The sequence below is a fragment of the Tiliqua scincoides genome, chromosome 4, assembly GCF_035046505.1.
Source record: "Tiliqua scincoides isolate rTilSci1 chromosome 4, rTilSci1.hap2, whole genome shotgun sequence".
In the NCBI taxonomy this organism is placed as follows: domain Eukaryota; kingdom Metazoa; phylum Chordata; class Lepidosauria; order Squamata; family Scincidae; genus Tiliqua; species Tiliqua scincoides.
The window spans coordinates 135267578-135291654 of NC_089824.1; the positions used below are offsets into that span (position 1 = coordinate 135267578).

The 24077-nt window shown below is 42.7% G+C and overlaps 1 protein-coding gene across 1 annotated transcript in view; it reads right to left on the bottom strand.

The window, feature by feature from the left end:
• Positions 1–3629: 3629 nt before the first annotated feature.
• BRDT (bromodomain testis associated) overlaps positions 3630–24077 on the bottom strand; it is a 35807-nt gene continuing 15359 nt past the window's right edge. The window contains exons 8-19 of the mRNA XM_066624563.1: positions 22640–22818; positions 22266–22558; positions 22042–22150; positions 21617–21777; positions 20431–20492; positions 19929–20109; positions 18982–19154; positions 16930–17071; positions 11909–12048; positions 9280–9485; positions 5127–5289; positions 3630–3698 (exon numbers count right to left, since the gene is read on the bottom strand). Coding sequence (XP_066480660.1) covers positions 3630–3698; positions 5127–5289; positions 9280–9485; positions 11909–12048; positions 16930–17071; positions 18982–19154; positions 19929–20109; positions 20431–20492; positions 21617–21777; positions 22042–22150; positions 22266–22558; positions 22640–22818 — 1878 coding nt within the window. The remainder of the gene's footprint in view (positions 3699–5126; positions 5290–9279; positions 9486–11908; positions 12049–16929; positions 17072–18981; positions 19155–19928; positions 20110–20430; positions 20493–21616; positions 21778–22041; positions 22151–22265; positions 22559–22639; positions 22819–24077) is intronic.

Consider the following 24077-nt stretch of genomic DNA (forward strand, 5'->3'; position numbering starts at 1 on the left):
TGATAGTCCGTGAGGCTTACTCCCAGGTAAGTGTGTATAGGATTGCTCTGTGTAACAGCAGATAGTGTTTTCAGAGCTCAATCCTATGCATGACTACTCATAAGTAAGTCCCATGATAGTCTGTGGGGCTTACTCCCAAGCAAGTGTGGATAGGATTGGGCCCTGGGAGGCAGTGTGCTACTGTGGTAAGGGTGGTGTGGTAAGGTTGAGATTCAGGTTCAAATCCCCATTGAGCCATAAACTCACCACAATGTCTGTGGGCCAGTTACCTTTCAGCCTACTTCTCAAGTTTGGGGGTGATTAAAAAAAGGGGGGAGCATCACATATGCTGCCATAAAGTCTTTGGTGAAAGGACAGAATAATATACCTTCAGCTACAAAACAATTTCATAGAAACAGTTCACACATTCAACTGCCAATGTGGAGAAATCACTGAGGCACATCCATGTGTGAATCAGGCTAGACCTGTAAGCCAACCATAATTCTCTGACAAGTGTATATCTATATGGTACAAGTAGATGAGAGCACTGCCAACACATATTGGCAACCCTTTAGTATTATTAGATGCACATATTCAAATGGCGATAATATTCATATTAGATGCACATATTCAAACAGCAATGGATGAATCTTCCCTAGGGTCATGTGATACAACATGGAAACTAACAGCCCAATCCTATGTAGGCCTACTCAGAAGTAAGTCCCATTCTGTTCAATGAGGCCTACTTCCAGAAAGTGTGCATAGGATTAAAGCCTAAATGAACTTTCCTTGTTTATAGATGCTCATGTTGATATCAGTGTTATGTGCAAAGATGTCCATGAACAAAGTCATTACACAGTTGGCCCAGGCTCAGCAACTTTCTCTATTAGGTACCTATAGTCTATGAAAGAGCATAAATAACAAGCAGCTAAAGTCCACCGTAAGTGGGACTTTAGGACAAGATTAACTATAAAGTCCACCGTAAGTGGGACTTTAGGACAAGATTAACTATAAAATTGAATCAACCCTACACTTGTGCCTTTCTCTTCAACCCAATGATGCAATCTATTCTGTGGTTCAGGTGGAACCATCACAAAGCACAAGAGTGTGTAGTTAACACTGGAGTGGTGCTGTCTCCTGCTTCAACCTTGCCTTGTGGCACTCTTGCAAGAAAGGCTGGCTAATGCTGGTTTAGATTTTGTAGGGCCCTCCAAGAGAGGATAATTGCTTATAGAGATTAACCATCAGGAGAGAAAAGATGCAACACAGCCTGTTGCAAGCGTTTGCCTACTTGTTCAGGAGAAAGGGGGGGAAAAGAGATTCTGTGATGGTTTTTCTTCATTCTGCACCCCTTTTGCTTAAAGCCAAGATTTTTTAGGAGTCATGACTTGACCTCAAGCAGATTGCATCTGTGCTGCTGCCACTGTTCTGTTCTGTTCCAAGGCTCAGACCTGTGCAGTTGGAACAGTAGCCTGGGCCAGTGGTCCAGAAGTGATAAATCCTCCTGGAGACTTGACTTTGAAGGAGTGGCTTTTATGAAGACTCACCACACTACCCCCCCACCCACATAAGAAGAGCCCCCCTGGATCAGGCCATAGGCCCATCTAGTCCAGCTTCCTGTATCCCACAGTGGCCCACCAAATGCCCCAGGGAGCACACCAAACAAAAAGAGACCTGCCCTCCCTTGCACCTGGCATTCTAACATAGCCCATTTCTAAAATCAGGAGGCTGCACACACCCATTGTGGCTTGTAACCCTTAATGGATTTTTCCTCCAGAAACTTGTCCAATCCCCTTTTAAAGGCATCTAGGCCAGATGCCATCACCACATACTGTGGCAAGGAGTTCCACAGACCAACCACACTAGCTGTCATCCTTCTGATTTCTACCAGTCAGATTGCTTGAAGCTGCTGTGGGCCCTATGTTGAGGCAGGTCCCAGCTGTGGGGCAAGCTGAAGACTGCTGGCTTAAATTTTGGTTAGGACTTTAGGCGGCTATACATCTTGCATCTGTGAAGGGTCCTATACCAAAGGGGGGTTAATAGGAACTCTATCTAGGAAAGGCTTTGTAGGTTCTGGAAAAGTCAGGAAAAAAACAAAGAATAAACAGGAAGGTGTGTGTTTGTGTGTGCGTGCACACACACACGTTTTGTATTGGGGGGACATGGGTACCTCATGGCAATTGCCAGCACTCCCCTGTTGCTTCCAAACTTGGCTGCAGTAAAGGAATGCCTGTAGTTGCCTAGCAACCACTGGCCACACTGATTCTCCTCTCCTTCCATCTGAACAGGCAACCTATTTAAAATGTGAAGAGCAATAGAAACAAGGATGTTTGTGGTGGGAGGCAAGTACATACTTGGGATAAGTGCCTATACAGCCAAAGAATTAAGAGCATGCTCTCAAGAGGGACTGTTTACAAAGAAGGAGCAGCTCCCAATGCAGAGAAATATATCTGCCTCTCTGCTGAAGGGAGGGTGTGAGAGAAAGGAAAGTAGATCTTGTCAATAAGCAGCTGTGAGCAGGGAAAGCAGTTGGCAGCATGGAGTCCACATCACCGTTCACATCATCTGAGACACGAACTTCACCTCAAGAAAACTGTAAGGTAGAGGGAGGTTCCTTACTTTCCATGGTTGTTATGAGAATGCAGGTGTCTCCTTCTAGAATGGCTACTCATGGCATGCAAGGGTTTGCTGTCAGAGGCTCCCCTCAGTATTCAAAGTAGCTCGAGTCTGGGCATGGGAAGTGCCACTTAAAAGGAGGGCCCTAGAGTCCCTGTATGAGTGTGGTAGGCCACCTATGGACTTTTGGGTTCCAGTGAAACATGCTTGGGAACAGGACATAGATAGGTTGGAGCTGAAAAACATCTCAGAAACAGGGAGATTTAAGTTCCACTGAAACTTTCACACATAATTTCTAGGTGGATACAGTAAGGGTGGTGTTTTGTAAAAAAGCAGAAGTTTCAGGCAGCACAAGACCATAAGCTTCAACAATTCATTTTATTATCATATGAAAGCTGTACAATATAAAGGCGATTTGGTATCAAGTACAAAAGACCGCAGGTATGTTACTTTCAAAAAGAAAAAATAAACTATTTGAAAAACCAAAATTACTATATATTTACAGATCAGACAATGAAACGCACAGATATATTCTTTTCTTCAAATGTCACATAGCTAGAAATTCAGCATTTGTTTCTTCAGTATTCAGTACGTTAGGCAGCATGCTGATCTGCCATTTCAACGCTTAATACAGTTAACTTAAGTGCATTAGCCAGAAATCAAATGCCATGAAATTTATTTTTGTTAAAATTTTAAGTATACATAACTTGGCATAATGAAAGTGCAGAGACAGATGTATTTAAATACTAAATTTGAATCTCCAGGTTTTGTTTATTTTTCTTTTATAAAAATAAAACATTTTGAAACTGAGGGTTAAAAATGTCTGAAAGAAGCAGCAGTATTTCAAAATTTTAACTCTGCTCAGAAATCTGGCTCATAATGCATGACAGACTGTTCAACTATGCCTTTATAATGAAAAAAGCTACAAGTGATTTATGTATTTAGTACAAGATTTTATAAAACCGAACTTATTACAGTAATATGCTAGCAATCCAAAATGATCTATAACCAATTTACACCAGCATCCATCCCTCTCACAACAGCGTTTCTTCAAATGTTGCCATAATGTCACTCTGAAAATTCATATCAATGGTGCCTGCCATCTGTGAAAAAATGAAAAGAAAAAAATGCAATTGAAAAGATACTTAGGTTGCAATTCTGTCCATGACTATCTAGACAACAGAATTCGCTTCTGAGGGTCAAACTAAACACCCATTGCATGATTAGAGCCTGCTTATAGTTTAAAAACACAAAATAGCAGGTCTAGGCAGTTCTAGGAGATGCAGCAAAATGTTAAAGCACCCCTCCCCCTTGCCGTGGTCCCAGTCTGGATTGTGGTTCTATATTACTGCTATTAACATTAAAAAACTCAAGCAGGTAGAACTTTGATCACGCAGATCAATTCATCTATTGATTTATTTAAAATTAATCTATTGAGGCCTAAACAGACTACTTAGGATCAAGGATGCTAACCATCTAGCATGCAGGGAGGAATAACCATGACTATATTACAAAATGGAAGGTCCATGTTAAGCTCCATAATCTCATCAGCACTCTCTCATTCAACTTACCCCGTGATGCCAACATACAGTTTCCCCTTCCTCACCCCCACAAGTGGCAGCCAAAGATGTTGACTGGTGCCAGAGAAATGCATGGTGTAAGGACACAAGATAAATTAAAGGGCACACAATACAGCAATCTTGCTGAAGCTAATTAGGTCTGGGTCTGCTTAGTACCTGGATGGGAGACTGCCTGGGACCTCTGCATATGCTGCCAAGTTCCATGGTGGAAGAAAGTCCAGATGTAAATAAAATATATAAAGACATGAAAGAAAAAGGGGAAGGAACGACACAGGGCTGCAATTTTCAGCAGTCTTTGGAATCTGAAATTTTAACCTAAAAGACTGAAGCCTTTCTGAATTAAACTGAGGGTCTTGCTATGCCATTAAAGGTTGCTGAAATTGAACTGAGGGTCTACACTAGGGGTGGCCAAATTTGCTTTACTATAAGGGACACCTACAATAAATGTCAGGTGTTTGACAACGATAGGAGAGATGTTTGAGACATGTAATATTTTTAAAGTATTTAAATTCTTAAATATATTTATTCACCATGAACATTAAATGTTCATTTTAACCCACTGAACTCTCAGTTTATACTGGGAAACAATTACAAAGCTTGAAAATTTTCATTTACCACTTATATTAATTGTGATGAAAAAAAGCACTCAGCCAACATATTTCTGCTAGCTGCATGTTATATGTCAGAGAGCTGCATGTGGTTCGTAAGCTGGGGTTTGGCTACTTCTAGTACATACTAATCTATATGGCATCCAGTGGCTATTTTGCACTATACCACAGAGCCAAAGCATTCATTGTCACCCAACCTCAATTTCTCAACTGGCTCTTCACAGGCAGCTTAAGCCAACAGAGTTCAGCCAAAACAAACTAAGCTATTGGAACAGATCCTCAGCTGTTGCATTGTGCTTTGGGACTGACACTGTTTAAGCTGATTTGTGTGTCAATTACCTACCGCTTCCCTCCTCCTGCGCTCTTGTTCCATTTTTCTTGCCAAGTTACGATCTATGACAAGACTTTGTGATGAAGGTAGCTGCTCTTTTGTTGGTGCCTCTCTTTTGGGAGGCGGACAGCTTGCTTTTACTGCAGTGGATTCCAAATTTGTTTCTCCATTGTTCCTTAACAATACAATTTTTTTAAAATATCAGAAGCAATTTTAATGTTATAAATTCAAGTGTACATATAGGTCTTACTCTTATGATTTGTAAGCGTACAAAAGCAGTTAGTAACATAATGAGCATTTATTTAGTACAGCAGTTTCCAAGCTGTGTGCCGTGTATAGTGAACCACCGATTTTCATAACCCATTCTCACCCCAAAATACGAGCAGTAATGTTCAGAGAGTAAGAACATGCTGGGGTTCTCCAATGCAGTTCACACTACAGCTGACAGGAAAAGGGAAAGCTGCAAAGTATCACCACTGCCCAGAAAGCATGGCCCCATGCCTGAGCCCTCACTGACTGGGCACAGCAGAACTCTGCTATTTCCATCAGGAGAAAAGCTGCCATTGATTGACAATTTAGTTACAGGGAGGGGAACCTTTGACCTGCATTGGGACCATGTAGAAGTTAAAACCTCCCTCTACCTCAACTGTGATATCACAAAGCCAAACTACATACAGTATTTAATGAGATGTGTAGCTTGGCCCTAGGAATGTTAACTGAGCTGTTTTGCAGCTCCAAAGAGGATTTCAACCCACTGTTGTGGGAGCCACCTGAGAAATATCATTTTGCTTTTTCTACTTCTCCATGCATTTGAGAAGTCCAAAGGCAATGCCACCAAGTTGAATTTCTTTTTGATGTGGCAGCACTGGAAACTTATGGCATCTTCATCTTATCTGTTTTATTTATAAATATTTAAGCAGAGCATAATGGGAGCAAAACAGACTTTAAAAGCAGGCAACCACTGGACCTGCTTCAGATTCCCCAAAGCAATATTTCTCAGTATGTGCTTCCTGGAGTTTTGGGGCTCTCCAAGACCATTGCTAGAAGCGAAAAGGGCTCTGGTAACCACAAAGTTTGAGAACCACTACCCTAAAGCAACTGGGAGAACTCGGAGTGAAGCCTCCCAGTTGCTTTCAGTCCAGCTGAAACCCATCCACTCAACATGCCTCTCCGACTTCCAATTCAGACTACAACTTCTTCTGGCTACCCCTCTGTGTCCTTTCTCATGGGTGCTGCATTTCCAAAACTGGACAGCAAAATTTACCGTTATTAAGTTAGAAGGAGGTTGAAAGGGAGGGTAAAAAGAGTCCAGTCTCTCCAGAGTGCATGGAGGCTGCTTAAAACAACAGTAATAGAGGCCCAGCAGAGGTGTATACCGCAAAGAAAGAAGGGTTCCACTAAATCCAGGAGAGTGCCCGCATGGCTAACCAGCCAAGTTAGAGAGGCTGTGAAGGACAAGGAAGCTTCCTTCCGTAAATGGAAGTCTTGCCCTAATGAAGAGAATAAAAAGGAACATAAACTGTGGCAAAAGAAATGTAAGAAGGTGATACTAGAGGCCAAGCGAGACTATGAGGAACGCATGGCCAGCAACATTAAGGGGAATAATAAAAGCTTCTTCAAATATGTTAGAAGCAGGAAACCCGCCAGAGAAGCGGTTGGCCCTCTGGATGGTGAGGGAGGGAGAGATAAAAGGAGACTTAGAGATGGCAGAGAAATTAAATGAGTTCTTTGCATCTGTCTTCACGGCAGAAGACCTCGGGCAGATACCGCTGCCCGAACGGCCCCTCCTAACCGAGGAGTTAAGTCAGATAGAGGTTAAAAGAGAAGATGTTTTAGACCTCATTGATAAATTAAAGATCAATAAGTCACCGGGCCCTGATGGCATCCACCCAAGGGTTATTAAGGAATTGCAGAATGAAGTTGCAGATCTCTTGACTAAGGTATGCAACTTGTCCCTCAAAACGGCCATGGTGCCAGAAGATTGGAGGATAGCAAATGTCACGCCTATTTTTAAAAAGGGAAAGAGGGGGGACCCGGGAAACTATAGGCCGGTCAGCCTAACTTCCGTACCGGGTAAGATGGTGGAATGCCTCATCAAAGATAGGATCTCAAAACACATAGACGAACAGGCCTTGCTGAGGGAGAGTCAGCATGGCTTCTGTAAGGGTAAGTCTTGCCTCACAAAACTTATAGAATTCTTTGAAAAGGTCAACAGGCATGTGGATGCGGGAGAACCCGTGGACATTATATATCTGGACTTTCAGAAGGCGTTTGACACGGTCCCTCACCAAAGGCTACTGAAAAAACTCCACAGTCAGGGAATTAGAGGACAGGTCCTCTCGTGGATTGAGAACTGGTTGGAGGCCAGGAAGCAGAGAGTGGGTGTCAATGGGCAATTTTCACAATGGAGAGAGGTGAAAAGCGGTGTGCCCCAAAGATCTGTCCTGGGACCGGTGCTTTTCAACCTCTTCATAAATGACCTGGAGACAGGGTTGAGCAGTGAAGTGGCTAAGTTTGCAGGCGACACCAAACTTTTCCGAGTGGTAAAGACCAGAAGTGATTGTGAGGAGCTCCAGAAGGATCTCTCCAGACTGGCAGAATGGGCAGCAAAATGGCAGATGCGCTTCAATGTCAGTAAGTGTAAAGTCATGCACATTGGGGCAAAAAATCAAAACTTTAGATATAGGCTGATGGGTTCTGAGCTGTCTGTGACAGATCAGGAGAGAGATCTTGGGGTGGTGGTGGACAGGTCGATGAAAGTGTCGACCCAATGTGCGGTGGCAGTGAAGAAGGCCAATTCTATGCTTGGGATCATTAGGAAAGGTATTGAGAACAAAACGGTTAGTATTATAATGCCGTTGTACAAATCTATGGTAAGGCCACACCTGGAGTATTGTGTCCAGTTCTGGTCGCCGCATCTCAAAAAAGACATAGTGGAAATGGAAAAGGTGCAAAAGAGAGCGACTAAGATGATTACGGGGCTGGGGCACCTTCCTTATGAGGAAAGGCTACGGCGTTTGGGCCTCTTCAGCCTAGAAAAGAGACGCTTGAGGGGGGACATGATTGAGACATACAAAATTATGCAGGGGATGGACAGAGTGGATAGGGAGATGCTCTTTACACTCTCACATAATACCAGAACCAGGGGACATCCACTAAAATTGAGTGTTGGGCGGGTTAGGACAGACAAAAGAAAATATTTCTTTACTCAGCGCGTGGTCGGTCTGTGGAACTCCTTGCCACAGGATGTGGTGCTGGCGTCTAGCCTAGACGCCTTTAAAAGGGGATTGGACGAGTTTCTGGAGGAAAAATCCATTATGGGGTACAAGCCATGATGTGTATGCGCAACCTCCTGATTTTAGGAATGGGTTAAGTCAGAATGCCAGATGTAGGGGAGAGCACCAGGATGAGGTCTCTTGTTATCTGGTGTGCTCCCTGGGGCATTTGGTGGGCCGCTGTGAGATACAGGAAGCTGGACTAGATGGGCCTATGGCCTGATCCAGTGGGGCTGTTCTTATGTTCTTAAGTCTGCAATCCTATATGCAGTAACCTGGGAGCAAGCCCCAGTGAACTTAATTGGAATTTACACGCATAGGATAGTACTGTGAAGTCTTTTTGTTATGTCCCCCATCACCCTGTCAAGTTTGTCAGGCACAGTCACCAGATTCAAGCTCAATCAAGTCAGTCATAGTTCTACGTTTAAGTACAGGGCAACGTGTGTCTTGAGTTTTAATCCAGAAAAAAGAATCATGTACCCCAGAAGTCATAGATTTGAGGAAGACTGATCTAGGAATTAGTACAGTAGTTCAACTATGATCTGGAGATAATCTGAAAAGCATGACCGTAGGTTTGACATCTGACTTTGCTAGCATCAAGGCAGTCACACAGTTTGCCATAAGCACAGTTTGCTAGTTTTCACCGTCTTTCTGCATTGGTCTAGTTATAAACATGGGATTATACAAAAATCAGTCTAACCTTGAGAAACTTATTCAGCAGACTGTTGCCATTTTACAGAGCTGTGCTACCAGCCTTAATTATTTCCCCTCAAATAGAAATCAATTCTACATAGTCACAAAGCAACCCAACTGGCAACTACACAGTATGAGTTAAGTTAAACGGATACGTGAAATACAGCCTTTTGGTTTAATTATATGGAATTACAAACCTCTCTTTTTCCTGAGGGAGATTTTTCAGTTTCCACTCAGCTCGTTCCAATTGCTTTTTTCGTTCTTTTGCCCACTCGCTCTCTTCTTTTTCTAGCGCAGCTTTTCGGAACTGCCTGAAGCTTTCATTGGAGGACTTGACCGAGAATGGAGCAGGTATCATTTTACCTAAACTTGTCCAGGAATCTGCATGCTTGACTTTGATGTCCTGAAATTAATACAGGTGATATGTCCCAGCTCTAAACACAAGCAGAGACCAATTTTCCACCTCTGACAAGACTAAAATGCTGGATAGCGTATCATTGGTGCTTTCTTGTTATTTAATTAATTTAGCAGATACCAGGGTTTGTTGGTTTAGGACTGAACAGCCCACCCCTGAATTCTGCTTTTTCTGGGGAAAAACAAGTTCTGGAGGAGTGATTGGGTTCCTAGGAATGCACACACATTTTTAGAGTATGAGGGTTGCCTCAACTTACTCTGGAGGGCAGGAACTCACAATCAGAGAGTTAGTGACTACTCCTAGGGCCCAATCCTATCCAACTTTCCAGCCTGATGCAACTACAATGCAGTTCTGAGATAATGGAACATTTGTTCCCTTACCTTGAGGTGGCCTCTCTGACTCCCCCCACCCTGATATAGCACAGGTCCCATTCGCATGGAAGCATCAGCACTGGAAGGTTGGATAAAATTGGGCCCCTAGTCACAGTCCATTTTATTTATGCGATAATCAATTCAATTTCAACAACCTTTAATGGCATAGCAAAAAAGAAAAAAAGCTACAACATACATGCAACATACATAATTAAATAAATAAATACACCACACCAATACGAAACATCAATTAATTATAAATGACCACAGGGAGATTGCACCAGCAAGTACACCAATCAGGGCTGCTTAGAACTGTTAGCAGTAAGGACCTTTCTGAGGAATTCAGCAATGAGAGATGTGATATCGTGCGAGAAGTCATGTAAGAGAAACGCTGTGAGAAGATGGGGGGCAGAATAACTAGAAATGATGGGGCCCAAAATGGAGCAGCGGAGTTTATTAAATGTTGGGCAGACATTATGGGATAATCTCTTTTTCCCTTGCCTGCTTGATTATATCTGGCCAATATCACCATGCTACTTCAGTCATGTGCTAGTACTGGAAAATGTACTGAACTAGGGCTGCCCTTACTCAAAAGAGATGCCCATACCATGAAAAAGCCACACATACTGCCTATTCTTTTGAGAACTATACTTACAGATGAAATCCCCACTAATTACTCCATTCTAAACTAGACAAGCAGCCTACTGGTAGCACAGCTACTTTGTGCATTTTGTTTTGTTGAAAAACAGCCTAAAATAAAGTTATTTTTAAAAGTATGAAAAGTCCTATTTTGAACAAGAAGCCAGGCCCATGGGTGAGTCGGGTCCAGGAGAAGGTTGGGTCTTCTCCTAAGAGTGGGTCACCACTCTTTAAGTGGTGCAGATCCAAGTGGCCCCATTTGGGTTGCTGCCACATTACCTGGGGTAAGGGAAATAGATTCCCCTTGCCCCAGGTTGCCAGCTGGCCTGCCTGTTCCAGCATAAGTTAAGATCAGGCTGTTGCAGCTTAATCTTATCTTGAGCTGGAACAGGCAAACCAGAGGCCTGCGCTGTATCCAGTGCAAGTTTGGGGCCAGAAGTGGCTCAGTCAGAGGCAAGGGGAAAGTCTTCCCCTTGCCCTTGGGTAAGCTACCACAGCCCAATGGGTCTCATCGGACTTGCACCACCTCAGGAGGTGACGCAAGCCAGAGAAGAGAGCTGCTTGGAGCTGCTCCGTGCTGCTTGGGGAACGGGGTTGGGATCCAGTGTAACTGCCAGGTCCCAGCCCCACCTCCTGCTCCCTGCCCACCTTCCTGCCCGCCCCCTGGAATGCCTCCCTCCTGCCTCCTCCAGACCCCTGCATTGGCTGAGCTTGGCCAATGCAACCTTCCCTCCCCAGATCTGTGCAGAGGCTGAATGCAGCCTCTGGGTGGTGTGCGTCCCTGTGCCAGTCCAGCCAACACACGAGGAGGTGCAAACGTGCTTTAAGCTTAAATGTGCTTAACCCATGAGATTAGGATTGCACCCTTAGTCTCTTGCAAAAGTTGCTTTTGAAGAGAAAAGCAACTCTGTATGAAGATCACAAATACTTTCATAAGGCAATGATAAGTTTTTTGCAACTGTAAAAATGAATATTGGTTAGCATTCTACAAGTGGTGGACCTTATTATGCCATTTAACTAAATTCCCATCTCTAAGTAAAAGGGTCAGCATTTCTTAAGAATTAGCTGGTACAAATTCATTGCAGTTCTTCAGACTCCCTTTAAATGGATTAAAAATCAGGTCAATTGCTCTAGCAACTTTATGCATGTGACAACGGGTCTTGTGATAGAGTTAGTCATGTTTTCAGACTGACAGCATGCCCGCCCACTGTTACACTTCTGGTAGGAGTTGGGTGTTCTGCATGTATACAGGCAGCCACCACACAAACCATAGTGTTTGAATAGCCACCCTTAGGTTGATTGGGTCAGAAAGATATCCACAGGTTCACCTGAATCAGCCCCTAAAAACAGCCAGCATTTAGGTGTCAGCATGTTATAGAAGGCAATCCCCACCACAATTACCTTTGCTAGAGATATTGGTGGTTTAGCATCTCTCTTTTTTTTACCCTCACAGTCATCAAAGCAGCTTGCTGGAGCAGTGGCATGTGCAGAATCAGTCATATGTTGCCCACACAAACCATCTGGGAAACTAGTCTTTAGCTCTGGAATGTAAACAAAAGCAATGAGTGACAAGGTAGCAAGTTTCCAGGGGGTGGAGAACACCTCAGTTAAATCGCTTGTATTCGATGAGAAAAATGCACCCTAGGAGTGCCCAAATAAAAAGCTCTTATCATTTTGAACAGGAAATTGAATATATTTCTACTCTTCAAACCTTTGGAAGTTTTTATTGGTCCCTTGTTTACTTTGCACAATTTCCAAGGAAGCAGAAGGGCAAGAACTCCCCATGTGGCTGCAGCATTCTATTTTCAGATGCCTGCTTGAGTGTAAGAGATACAAATTTTCCGTTACTCATTTCCTCTCCCTCTTCTCTCTCTTAGCAAGGACCATTTTGCCTCCTGATGCTCTTTCCCAGGCTCCCCAGAGGAGAAGAAGCTTGTTACTAAGGAGCACTGCATTTAGCATAAATATGTCCACACTGCCCATTTCCACTTTTTTCAAGCAAGTCAGTCTGCCCCAAACCTAAATGCACAATTCACCCCTACTGAGTTACAGGTACTGGGGAATTTAGTGATATGAGCAATTCTCTTTTTAAGAAGGAACTACTAAACCAGCAAAAATCTAGAACAATAATACCTCACCAGTTCTTTCATACACACACAAAATACTTTTCTATACTGCACTGCCAATAGAAAATGCTAAAATGGAAGCTGTGTGATCTTTTTTCCATCAGCATTCCAAGAAAATTATATTCCTTCTTCAGCTTGTGCTTTTTCAGATCAGCAAATTTTTATAGTTTAGAACTTTTTGCCAGTTCATGGAGCACTGAAAGCCATGAAGTAGGCCTGTTTTTTCTCATAATCCCTTCAGTGCATCATGCATGCTTGGAAAGCCTGTACACTGTAAATCCACTCCATGGCAAGCCACTTGCAGGTTTCAGGCTCGGCATACATAGGGAAGTACCAAAACACACACACAAATGCCAAGCTGTCCATCACAGTCATGGTATGTCTGGCTCTAACACAGGTTAACAGCAGATATTTTTTTGGGAAAGGGCCTGATCAGAATCAGTGAAAATCTTAAAACCCAAGCCCTACTGCAGCTCAAATCTGAATCAGCCATGTTTCCACTACCTGAAATGGAATGAAGGAAAACAAAACACATCAGGACCAAGTAGGTTAACATAATATAGAGTTTGGCTCCGGGCTTCTCGATATGAGAAGAAAGCCAAATTCTACATGTGCTGTTGAATGAGTCCAACTGGCTCCTGTGACCAAAGAGCATAAAATGGCCATGTGCTGAACCATTGGTCAGACAATCAAGTGTTGAACAGCAGAGTGGGGCCAGAACAAGGAAGCAGTGTTCCACTTCCAAAAAAAGATCCCCTCCTCCTTTTTGGAAATGAGAGAGGAGTAACTGACCTTACTCTGGTTCCCTTTCAAAACAAAGAGCAGCAGAGCAAGGAGAAAGAGGGACATGGAGGCAAGATGAAGCAGCTGTGGAAGTGGTGAATGGGCAAAGATTGCCACCTGCAACAACCCAACATTAAAAGCAGCTGTTTCACCTCACAGTTGGGCCAGCCCTGATTCTAGTTATGATTGGTGGAGATACAGGATGTACCCTCCACCCAGTCATACAGCACAAAGTAGTATGTTAAAAAAATTACACAGAGAAGTAAAAACAATAGCAAAACATTGATTTTAAAAACCTATACACTAAATGAGAGAAAACAGGGCTCTGCTAAAAAGAACTGTTATTAGAAAGTGGGATATTGTAGGTATGTGGAATTAAAGGTAGAACCCTAACTAGATCTTCTACCATGGGGAGCTCCCTCTGAACAGAGTCTCCATTTACATATTTGGGAGAGGTCACCCCATATATGATGAAATACTGGCCAACTTGTATGTTACTGAAACCCTCTCATGGGTCACATTTTTAAGAAAGCAAGCTCTCTTTGCTACCAGTTGTCATGGTAAAAACAAAGGTGGAAACATGGAACACCACAATGGATGAAAAGGCCTTAGTGATGGAGGGGTGAAGAGAAGAGAAATGGTTGCTGCTAAATGATTGCATGTTATCAGCTACCAGAGTGCAAAATGTTCTGGCCAGTCTGCGAGTGGAAGGAGACAATCGATACAGGATTAAATGAATGAATTGAAAATGTGAATTAATGACGTTTCAGAACATTGCACTTGCAGAAGCTAGTACAATTCATCTCCATGCGCAACTGTTTTTCCAGTAGGTGTGGAAAGACTTTTGGAACATGTTCCGTCTATTGAGTTCTATGTAAGAGATACGTCCTCTATCTCTGAACCCGTGCCTTCCTCAAAAAGATTAACAGAACAAAAAAGGGGTTCTTTCTATCCAAGTTATTTTAAAAAGGAAGGATTACTACACAGTAACCCCATTTTGCTACTGAAACAAGCTGTCATGTGTCAACTGATCTGGATAGCTGGCACTGTAGACCACATTTATGTTCTGACAATACAAGCAACAGTGCTTCTGTGCTTATTCTATCCATCTCTAGATTAAAGGAATGCATTCGTGCTGCTTAAGAAGATTGCCCATCTTTACTGCACCTTAAGTAATCGCCTATGAAGAGTTCTGCACAATCCAGACTGAAGAGAAACCATGTTTGCACAAATGCTGCTGCAGATGTAACTTTAGATGCTAGCCTTTATGGCTTGCAGATCTATATTAATTTGGTCTATGGTAGGAGCAGCAGGCTAGCTTATTGCCACATATGAACAGTTTAGTGTCAGTTGCTAGCTACCCTTGACAAATCTCTGTATGCACTTAAAAAATGAATTAAAACTTTACCATATTTGGGCCCAGTGCACACATGAAAGCAATTTCATGGGATGCTGCTTGAAACACAACTGCAGAGAAGTTGATCAGAAGTATGTTTTGTGCAGTGGTCCTCTCCACATTTAAGCAGTTTTTCCCATGGATTTTATTTAGATGTCAATCTCATGCTACAACTTCTTGTGACCACCTGGCTTTAGCAACCCATGCATTTAGAATGTTTTCCCCTCCTCTAGGTCTTCAAATTCGAAGGCACAGCCCTAACTTCCTCATCCTTGAGTAACAGAATGGCTGCAGTTAGATCAAGTGTAAGGGACCTGAGTTACAGTTACCATCACCAGAGTGTTAAAAGTAAAGACTAGAGATGGATAGCACATTCAGGACAGAGAAAGGAACATTTGGACTCTGCACAGATAGAATTCCTGCCTGCCTGAAAGTTTTGCCTGCTATTGCTTTGTAGAGATAGATTTTTTTGGAAAGTGTCAGCTGTAGGAAAGTCTTGGGTGAACTTAGGTAATCTTGTGAATTAGCCATAAATATGTCCTTAAATACTCTCTTGAAGAAGGTCTTTAAATCCCATTGGCTTGAAGAAATACTTAAGAGCCCATATTGTTACTGAACATGGCCTTCAGGAAATAAATTTCACTCAGATGCTTAGGTTAATTGGAAGTTTTTAGATAGCTGCAAATAATACCTCATACTTTGATAAATCCTCCTCTTAGGTGCATGATCTGGAAAAAGATGGTGAATGCCGCCAATAACCATTACTCACAAACATCATGTTCCAAGTATGATTGCAGCAGTCCTTTTTAAATTTTACAAACAATGATATTAATTGCTCTGGCACGTGGTAGAAGAGACTGCTCAATTAAACCAGTCAAACTGTGATCCTTGCACCACTACAGAGGCATATTATTAACTTAGAGCACTCCATTTATTCGGTAGGAAAGGTGGGATATAAATCTTAATACATACTCAAGCCCCTTCTCCCTCATTTGCAATGGCATTTTAGCATTACAGAAGATATCAGAACACAGTGATCTGATTTTAAATCTGAATCAATCTGTCTCACCAAAAAGGGTTGCTGCAATCCAATTAGCCCTATAGCCACTTAAAAAAAAAAGAAGAATCTTCTAGGACAAGATGTTTTTTGCATTTCACCAGTAGGACTAGTGTTGCCACCACATTACTGGGGAATCAAAAAGATATTCGATGAGGACCAGCAACACTTCTCAGGATGAGAGGGACAGGGTGTGCACTGCACATTCTTCAGTTTCCATTGATGTTATTTGACTCAAGACAAAATTTCATGGCATATTTTGCATTTCCTGCTGGGTGAAAACACTGCATCGTTATTGAAGCAAAACATTTTGCTATCACTAGTGAAATTGCTTAAGAGGAAGAAGAGATTCCACATAAGCCTAATTAGGACTTTCAGCTCTCAAACCACTTCAGTACTTTAGTGTCTACAAACTGCATATGCAACTAGGCTTCCTGCTCCACCGCAGTTTTCATGGGGGACTCCTGTTCTATGGAAGTATTTGAGGGAGTTGGGTGCTGCAGACAGCTTTCTGATAATGCATCTCCAATTATGTTTTGCTGTATTAGCACACTTTCCCTTTAGACCAATTTTAGAGAAAGTTACTTGAAATCTATATATTTCATTGCATCGCTGTTACCATCTCAAAGAAGCAGGGGCAATTAGATCAATTCATCAGCACAAAATTTCTTAGCACTCTGGAAATTGAGCAATTTGGATAAATGCAAACAAATTAAATCTTTACTATTGCTACTGGTTCTTATGACATATTTTAATAAAGTTGTCCTATATTGGCACAACCCACATCCTGCTAAAACAAGTAGCAAAGCTCCCATTGATTCAAAATGGATCTGGATCACAGCAGTTTTATCTGTTAAACTGCAGTTCAGTGAAACATGAAAGGTTCCACCTCCCACAGTATTAATTTGCTTATCCTAAAGATTATGCAAAACACTTTTAGATAAACCAGCAAAACAAAGTACCCTTTTGTACCAGTTTATTTGTATCAGAATATTCACAAACATTCATTCTGAAGTATGTGGCCCAGCCCCAGTTACATTTGTATTACTAGTATACATACTTTGCTCTTGATTAACAGGTTTTGTGTCTGCAGTTCCCAAAGAGGTTTTAGTCTGGAGTACTGTTGGTTGCGTCTGACTTAACGCCTTCCCAATTTCTCTGGTATTGCCCACCAGGATATTTGGAGAGGAGGAATAAGATACCTACAGGAAAGTTCAGAGTCTTAGTGAAATAGCTCAAGACTTATCAGTAGGGCCCAAACAGACTACCCCAGAGGTGAGCTCTTCACCACACAATTTTTCATCTGTATTGGTCTGCCAAGTGGCAAGGATGATGTTACCATACATCGGTGAAGGTATGTGGAAAATGGTCATCTGCATTCAGCCTTTGAGCACACCATTTTGTACTTTCCCCAAACACCACACCTTGCACTTTTAAAAATCAAGTGCTCCCCAACGCGCTATCACTCCAGCATGGGAGCTCTTAGTCCGATACAAGAAGTAATGGGGACTAGCAAGGATTCACCTGCTCACAGCTGTGCCAAGGACTGGTGTCAGCGGTCAGCCAGGTTAGGAACTAGCAAGAATCACCAGCCATCGGAGGGTGAACCTGGTCAGGTTGACCCCAGAACTGTCAAGTACCAGTGACCATGATAGCACCCTATACACCATATGCAGTGCATCATGCCCCAGGGCCCCCAACAACCTGCTGCCAACACCATGTCCTGTCATTTCATGAACATTCTTTGAACATAATTTCCTTCCTTCCTTCCTCAGTACTGGAGATTTCCAGCCTGTGAATTTGTGGGGAGTGGGGGATACATACACACCATATTTCTCAAATGGTATGTGTGGTAATTTTTCTTGTATAGGGGAAAAAATATTTGTGTAGAACAAAAGGTGTAGGATAAAAACAGCTCCAAGACTGTGTATAAAGCTATTGTTCCAACTCTTTCTACAAAATCCAGCATTTAAAAGACTTTAACGCCTTCTCTCCAAAAGCTGTTTAGAGAGTTGCTATTGGGTGAGTTTACAAGCATTAAACCATAATTAAATAATGCTTTAGCATTCACTGCCTGAACTTTCCCATTTTAAATAAGAAGACAACCTAGAATTTGTAATAATGTCTTTTTGGCTATTCCAAGTTTAATATTTACATACAGGTGGAGCCTATTTACATGCGCGAGTTCCATTCTGTGACCCTGATTAACAGAAAACACGTTCTGCTAATTTCCATAGAGTTAAGCAAATAAGCTGCAGCCTGAAACTTGGGGATGGAAGGAAACTAAGGCAGCTGTTATCAATCCCCTCCCCTCCCCTCTGCTCCTTCACCTCCCCCTCCTCCACTCCATAGCTCTCCCTGTTGCCAGCTGTCCCCACTTCTTTCACAGGTGGTATGCTGAGCTTATAAGAGTCTAGTCCTATGTGTTTCTACTCAGAAGTAAGTCCCATTCTAGTCAATGGGGCTTACTCTCAGGAAAGTGTGGATTGGATTGTAGCCTAAATCTCATGCTTTGCTTGCTGGGAAGACTTGCTTGCTGGACTGTTTTGTTTCCATAGGCTGGAGCACGGAGAGCCTGCAACATCTCAGTTTTAAGGGGGGGGGGGAATTGGGAAACACTCCCTGGGTTTTTTAAAGCAGTCCCCTCTGTTGCTACCATACCTGCGAGTGCGCGAGCAAGTGAGTGAGCGTGAGAGAGAGAGAGAGAGCGCTCCACCTTGCTGCACATGCTCTGACTACAGAGGTTTTCTGCCCCCCCCTTCAGCCTCTCTGCTGCCTCAGAGGCTCCAGGAGTCTGACTGTTCCTTCACAAGGGGAACCTCTTCCATGGCTCCAGGGTTATTTCCAATGAGCCTTTTTGCAATGTTTTGGGCTGCCTTGAAATGGAGCAGACCAGCACAGGCAAAGGAGGCAAAGTTGTGTGTGATTTTCACTTCCCCCCACCCCACTCCAGTTGAGACAAATGGAAGATAAAAAACCCGTGGATAAATAGGTTGCACCTGTATATTAAAAAACTAAAGTGATCCCTATTTGTCAGTCCTGAAAAGAGGAAGTCTTCAATGGGCTTCCACAAATAAAAAGCCAACATATGGACCTAGAAACTTAAAATTACAACGAGAACCTGGGAGCCATGTTCTCTAAAAACAGATTTGCAGTTGTACATGATAATCACCTCTGAAAGCACGGGAGGAGACTGGACAAGAGATGATCGAGCTGCCAGCAAGCTTTTTTGCATAGTATGTTGAACCTGTGTGCAGTGCATTGGGGAAACAATAGCTATCATACCTGCAGAAAGAATGAGGAAAAAGTCATGAGATAATGCTGCCTTTGCCTCTATATAGAGCCCAACCAATCTGGTAATATACAAGCAGATGTCAGCTGAACAGATGTTAGAGTTCAAGCCATCAGAGGAAAAAAGAAAGAAGATACATATTCCTTGAAATAATGCTTGCAGGAATTCCATTTGGGATAGTGGCAGATGGTTCTAAGGGGTACTCCACACATGGGGCACATGATGGGGCCCACACAACACCTGTACCCAGCCTATCCCTGAGGCAGCAAGGGTCCAGATCTGTTGCTTCCCACTGCTACCTGGCAAGCCATGGCCCATGGGGCTGCTACTAGGCAATTGTCGGTAAGCAGCAGCAGACTGACCTCTTCCTCCCAACAGTGCCATTTTGCAATTCCCAGATGTCCTGTGTGCTGACACTGGTGGAGGGGGAGATAGTCCACTACCGCTGCCTGCTTCCACTGGTAAGCCTGTCATTGTGTGTCCATCTGGAAAAGTTTACTGGGAACTGGACAGTAGGCAGGCGAGAGCCCACAGGTGAATTTGCATCTTTCCACTATCTGGTTCCAAAGTACCATGAGGCAGCATCTGGCACATGAAGGCACACTGGAAAATGTGGGAGGGAAACATGGCATTGAGTGTAGGACCTGCCAGAGTTCCCCAAAAGCAGTGATTTTCACTAAGCAGTACATTTGTAGATGAGTTTTACAAAGGCCTTGATAGTGCCAAGTGAGAGCATCTAGTAAGTCACTCAATTTACTGAGACTTACCTGGAGGAGAAAGAATATTTTGTTCTGGTAGCTTAAGAGGGGCACGCTGAGACTGAGAGTGTTGCAGCATCTGATGAGAATTATTTACATCTGCAGATCTTTGTGTTTGTATGCTTGATGGTGAAACATTCTGCGCTTGGGTTACAACACTGCAGGACATGCTTGGGTGAGGCAATGGAATCTGTTGGAGGAGGATTCAATAGGGGTTATTATCATTTTGGTATTTTAATGAGTCATTGTGCTTCAAAGTTTTCCAATACATAACATGGAAAGCTGAATTTTGGTGAGAGTACAGCTTAGATCACAGTGACTCTACAAAGGATTTGGTGGCCCAGGTAGCATCGTTCGGTGGAAGAAATTCCGAGGAAAGATTAAGACATATCTTTAGAAGCAAATGGGCGTATATGAAGGAGGCCTCCCCCTCCCTGAAGAGATATCAGAAGGCAGAAGGACATGAACAAGACCTTGCAATGGTTTCAACAAACAAATGAGGCACATGTACCTTAAGTTTATCTTTGCAAAAGAAATCCTTTTGCCAGTTTCCACTTTGCTTTAAGCACATTTCTGTAAAAGATTGAGAAAGTCAGACATTTATGGTGCAGCTATACATGGTGGCTTTATACACCCTTTTCATGGGCTATGCCTTTTCTTCTTCTATTTACAATATTCCTAATTAATCCCTTTCCAACCTATGAGTGCCTCAAGTCAACACATTGACATACCCTAAGTACCATTTCTTACCCCAACTTTATGGCCTGCACATCACATTTGACTCTCCAAGCAGCCCAATTTTGTACTCTAAATCCAGAATATGGACAAACTGAGTCATGAACACAGTTTGAACACCTCACCCACCTCCCTTTATCATGTGCATTAGGTAATAGAAAACACAAGGACTTCATACATACATCCCTTGTAACAGACGTGCATAATGGGGGCAGGGAAAGTGTTTGAAATGTCTCCTCAAACAGAGAGAATCCATACCCAGGAAGAATGGCTAGCATCTCATCACGTTGCTTCCAACAAGTCCTGGAAACTATTCTTGGGCTCTCACTATGCTGACTACACGAATGGGTCAACTGTGCCAACTTCTGCATATGGCATCCATAGACTCCTGCTATTTGGATGCAAAATGGAACTCCATTCTTAATGAAAGATCACTAGGTATTGAGTGAATACGTAGGCCAGTATACAAAAAGGCCTGTGTTTGCAAATGCCCATTTAATAAATATCAGATGCTTTATTCAAAGCATTGGTCTCTCTAGTCCAAATCATTACCAAAAACACATCAAGTTCCAACATATGATACATGCAAAACATATTCTCTTATCACTGAGCTATGGTTCCACCATACCGATTTTTAAAAAGTGCTTTCATCCTTTCTAACCTGTCTTAAACAAATTTTCAGATAGAAATCATGAAAAAGATATCCAAAGATGTGTGTTCCCAAGCTCCATCCCCACGAGGGGTAGAAGTGGCAATAATTATTCCAGGCAACTTTATTATATGCTAAAATTTTGAGCCATCTTGAGTGCCTCCTACTGGGAGGGAAAGGGCAATGCATAAGTATTTTAAACAAACAATTCTTCTAGTAAGAGTTTGAGAGACTATTCTTAAGGGAGGCCCAGTTTAGCCTTATGTAATAAAAAGGCCCACTGCAATCAGTCATCTTGTTAAAAAAACTGGACCTGATTCAGGATCACTGCTATCGGAGGAGCTGGAATCACTGCTAGTACTATCAGAGCCTGAAGTCGAGCTACTACTGCAGCTGCTGCTTTCACTTAGCCGGCGTGGTCCTCCAGTGATCTTTGGTACTGCGTTATTTTCAGCTGCAAGACAGAAAAGAGATCTGAACACAATGTGGATTTTGGGGGAGGGCAAGCGATAGCTCCCAACATTAACAAAGGACCTAGTCTTGAAAGGCATTGCTAGTCTGCTAGGTGCTGAATAGGAGAGTTCAGCAACTTCTCCCATTTCACTTTCTAAAACATCAGTACTACTGGATAACCTACAAGCAGAAAGACAGCAACACCTTGACCCTTCCAAGAATGCTGTATAGTTTAACGGGTTTTTCCCCTTAAGCTTGTACTCCATTTCAGCACACAGTGTTCACCTACATTTTACATTTTGTTTCTTAGGGTTGAGTTGCCCACAGACATCCAGTAGCCTCCTTTCTAATTCTTGTTTCCTCTCAATATTAAGTTCTTCCTTGGATTTCTTTCCTACACACAATTGGAGGGGGGGGGGGAGAGAAAGAGAAGTTAGGATCTACATCTAAGCAATGTCGGAAACAGGTGGTTTACTGCTTAATATTTTTGTGCACGTTCACATACACACCGTAATGTTTCTTGGGCTTTTTCCTCAAGCAAGCCATTACATATTTCTCCAGTTCCCTTAAAGTGGATGCTTTTAGAGTTTCAAAGTCTATTTCTATTTCATCAGGATTGGAGTGTCTCAGTGAAGGTTCTCTTGACTGTATGATGTACACCACTCTGCCAAGTTTCTCTCCTGGGAGTTTATTTATGTCCAAGCTTAACTGCCTCTTTTCATCATAATTCATCGGTTTGGCATTATCCTCATCCTCCGATTTGTGTGCTGTCTCTTCTTGCTGCTTGATTTTCTTTGAACGACTGCAAGAGAAAGAAAACAAGAAGTTAACTTCAGTGTCAAACAGCTTAGGAGGACAATTTCACATCCACCAGCACTCTTACATTTTCAAAGCCATTTTCTTCTTCATTTGTTTTATCTTTCTTTTCTTTTGACTCCCAGACTTGTTTTTGGCTTTACTTTTTCTTCTTTTCTCCTTCTTAGATCTGCCTTTCTTTCTCTTTTTCAGTCTGGGTAAAGTGGTTTTAGCCAAGGCTTGCAACTGCTGATGAACAGCTTTAAGCTATTGAAATAAGAACAAACTACTCAGAACAAGAATGTTTTCTTGCAACTTGGTTTTCTAGTAAATCTTTTAAAGACAATGCTAGAGAGGTCGACAGTCTGAAAACGTTAGAGGAGGTACGTAGACCTAGAGCAGGGGTGTCCAAAGTTTTTGGCAGGAGGGCCACATCAGCTCTCTGACACTGTGTCGGGGGCCGGGGGAAAAAAGAATTAATTTACATTTAAAATTTGAATAAATTTACATAAGTTTACATAAATGAATATATTAAAGACAAACGTATATGAATGAATGAAGGTCTTGCAATAGCTCAAGGCCTATAAAAGGCCTTGCACAAAGCAAGGCTGGCCTTTCCTTTGCTGTCGCTACTGCATCACAGATGTGAAACAGCAAGAAATGGAGGGAGCCCTCATCCCGCAGCTCATGTGAGAGGTCAAACAGTCGCCCTCATGCTGCGAGCAGTTGCATCGGGCCAGTGCGGGCTCCAACAAATCTCTGGAGGGCCAGAAGCTCATTGGAGACGGGGGGCTTCCTGAGGGCCACATTGAGAGGCCTCGAGGGCTGCATGTGGCCCCAGGGCCGGGGTTTGGGCACCCCTGACCTAGAGGTACATTGATCTTGTTGTCTACCATCTTTAACCACTGGAGTTTAGGGAAATAAGTAACTTCTACCACAAACCAATGCATGCTTATCCAGAAGTAAGTTTCACTGTGTCCAATTATGCTCACTGCACACAGAATCCAGCTATTGAGAAGGATTTAGTTTGGCAACACTCATGCATCACACAGAAGCGGAGTGTGTTTAGATTAAGATTGCATTTGGGCCTATTCTGTTATCAGTGGAACAACTCCAACTTACTTTCATTGTGGCAGCCCCCCCTCCCAATTTAAAATCAAAATAAAACTTAGCTCATTTGCAGACTTTTTCTGATAGTAAACCCCCTCTTTGAACCTCATTCAGCACACACACACACAGCCATTATGACTAAACCCAGCAGCCACTAACCATCTTCCAATTACAACCAATAAGAGCAAAGCAAATGCTACAAGTGGCAAGGAAGGGAATTACTGAAGTCCTTCCCCTTCCTCTCCATCATCCAATACAAAGTGTAGATAATGTTTTACAGACTTATTTGTCAGTCACAAAGGGTTTACTCTTCTTCATTTGCTAAGCAGTGTGCTGGCAAGAAAGAAGGATAAACTGTTTTTGAGCAGGTAACCCATTCTTTTGGCTTTATTGATTTTGTTGTTTAATTTTAATAT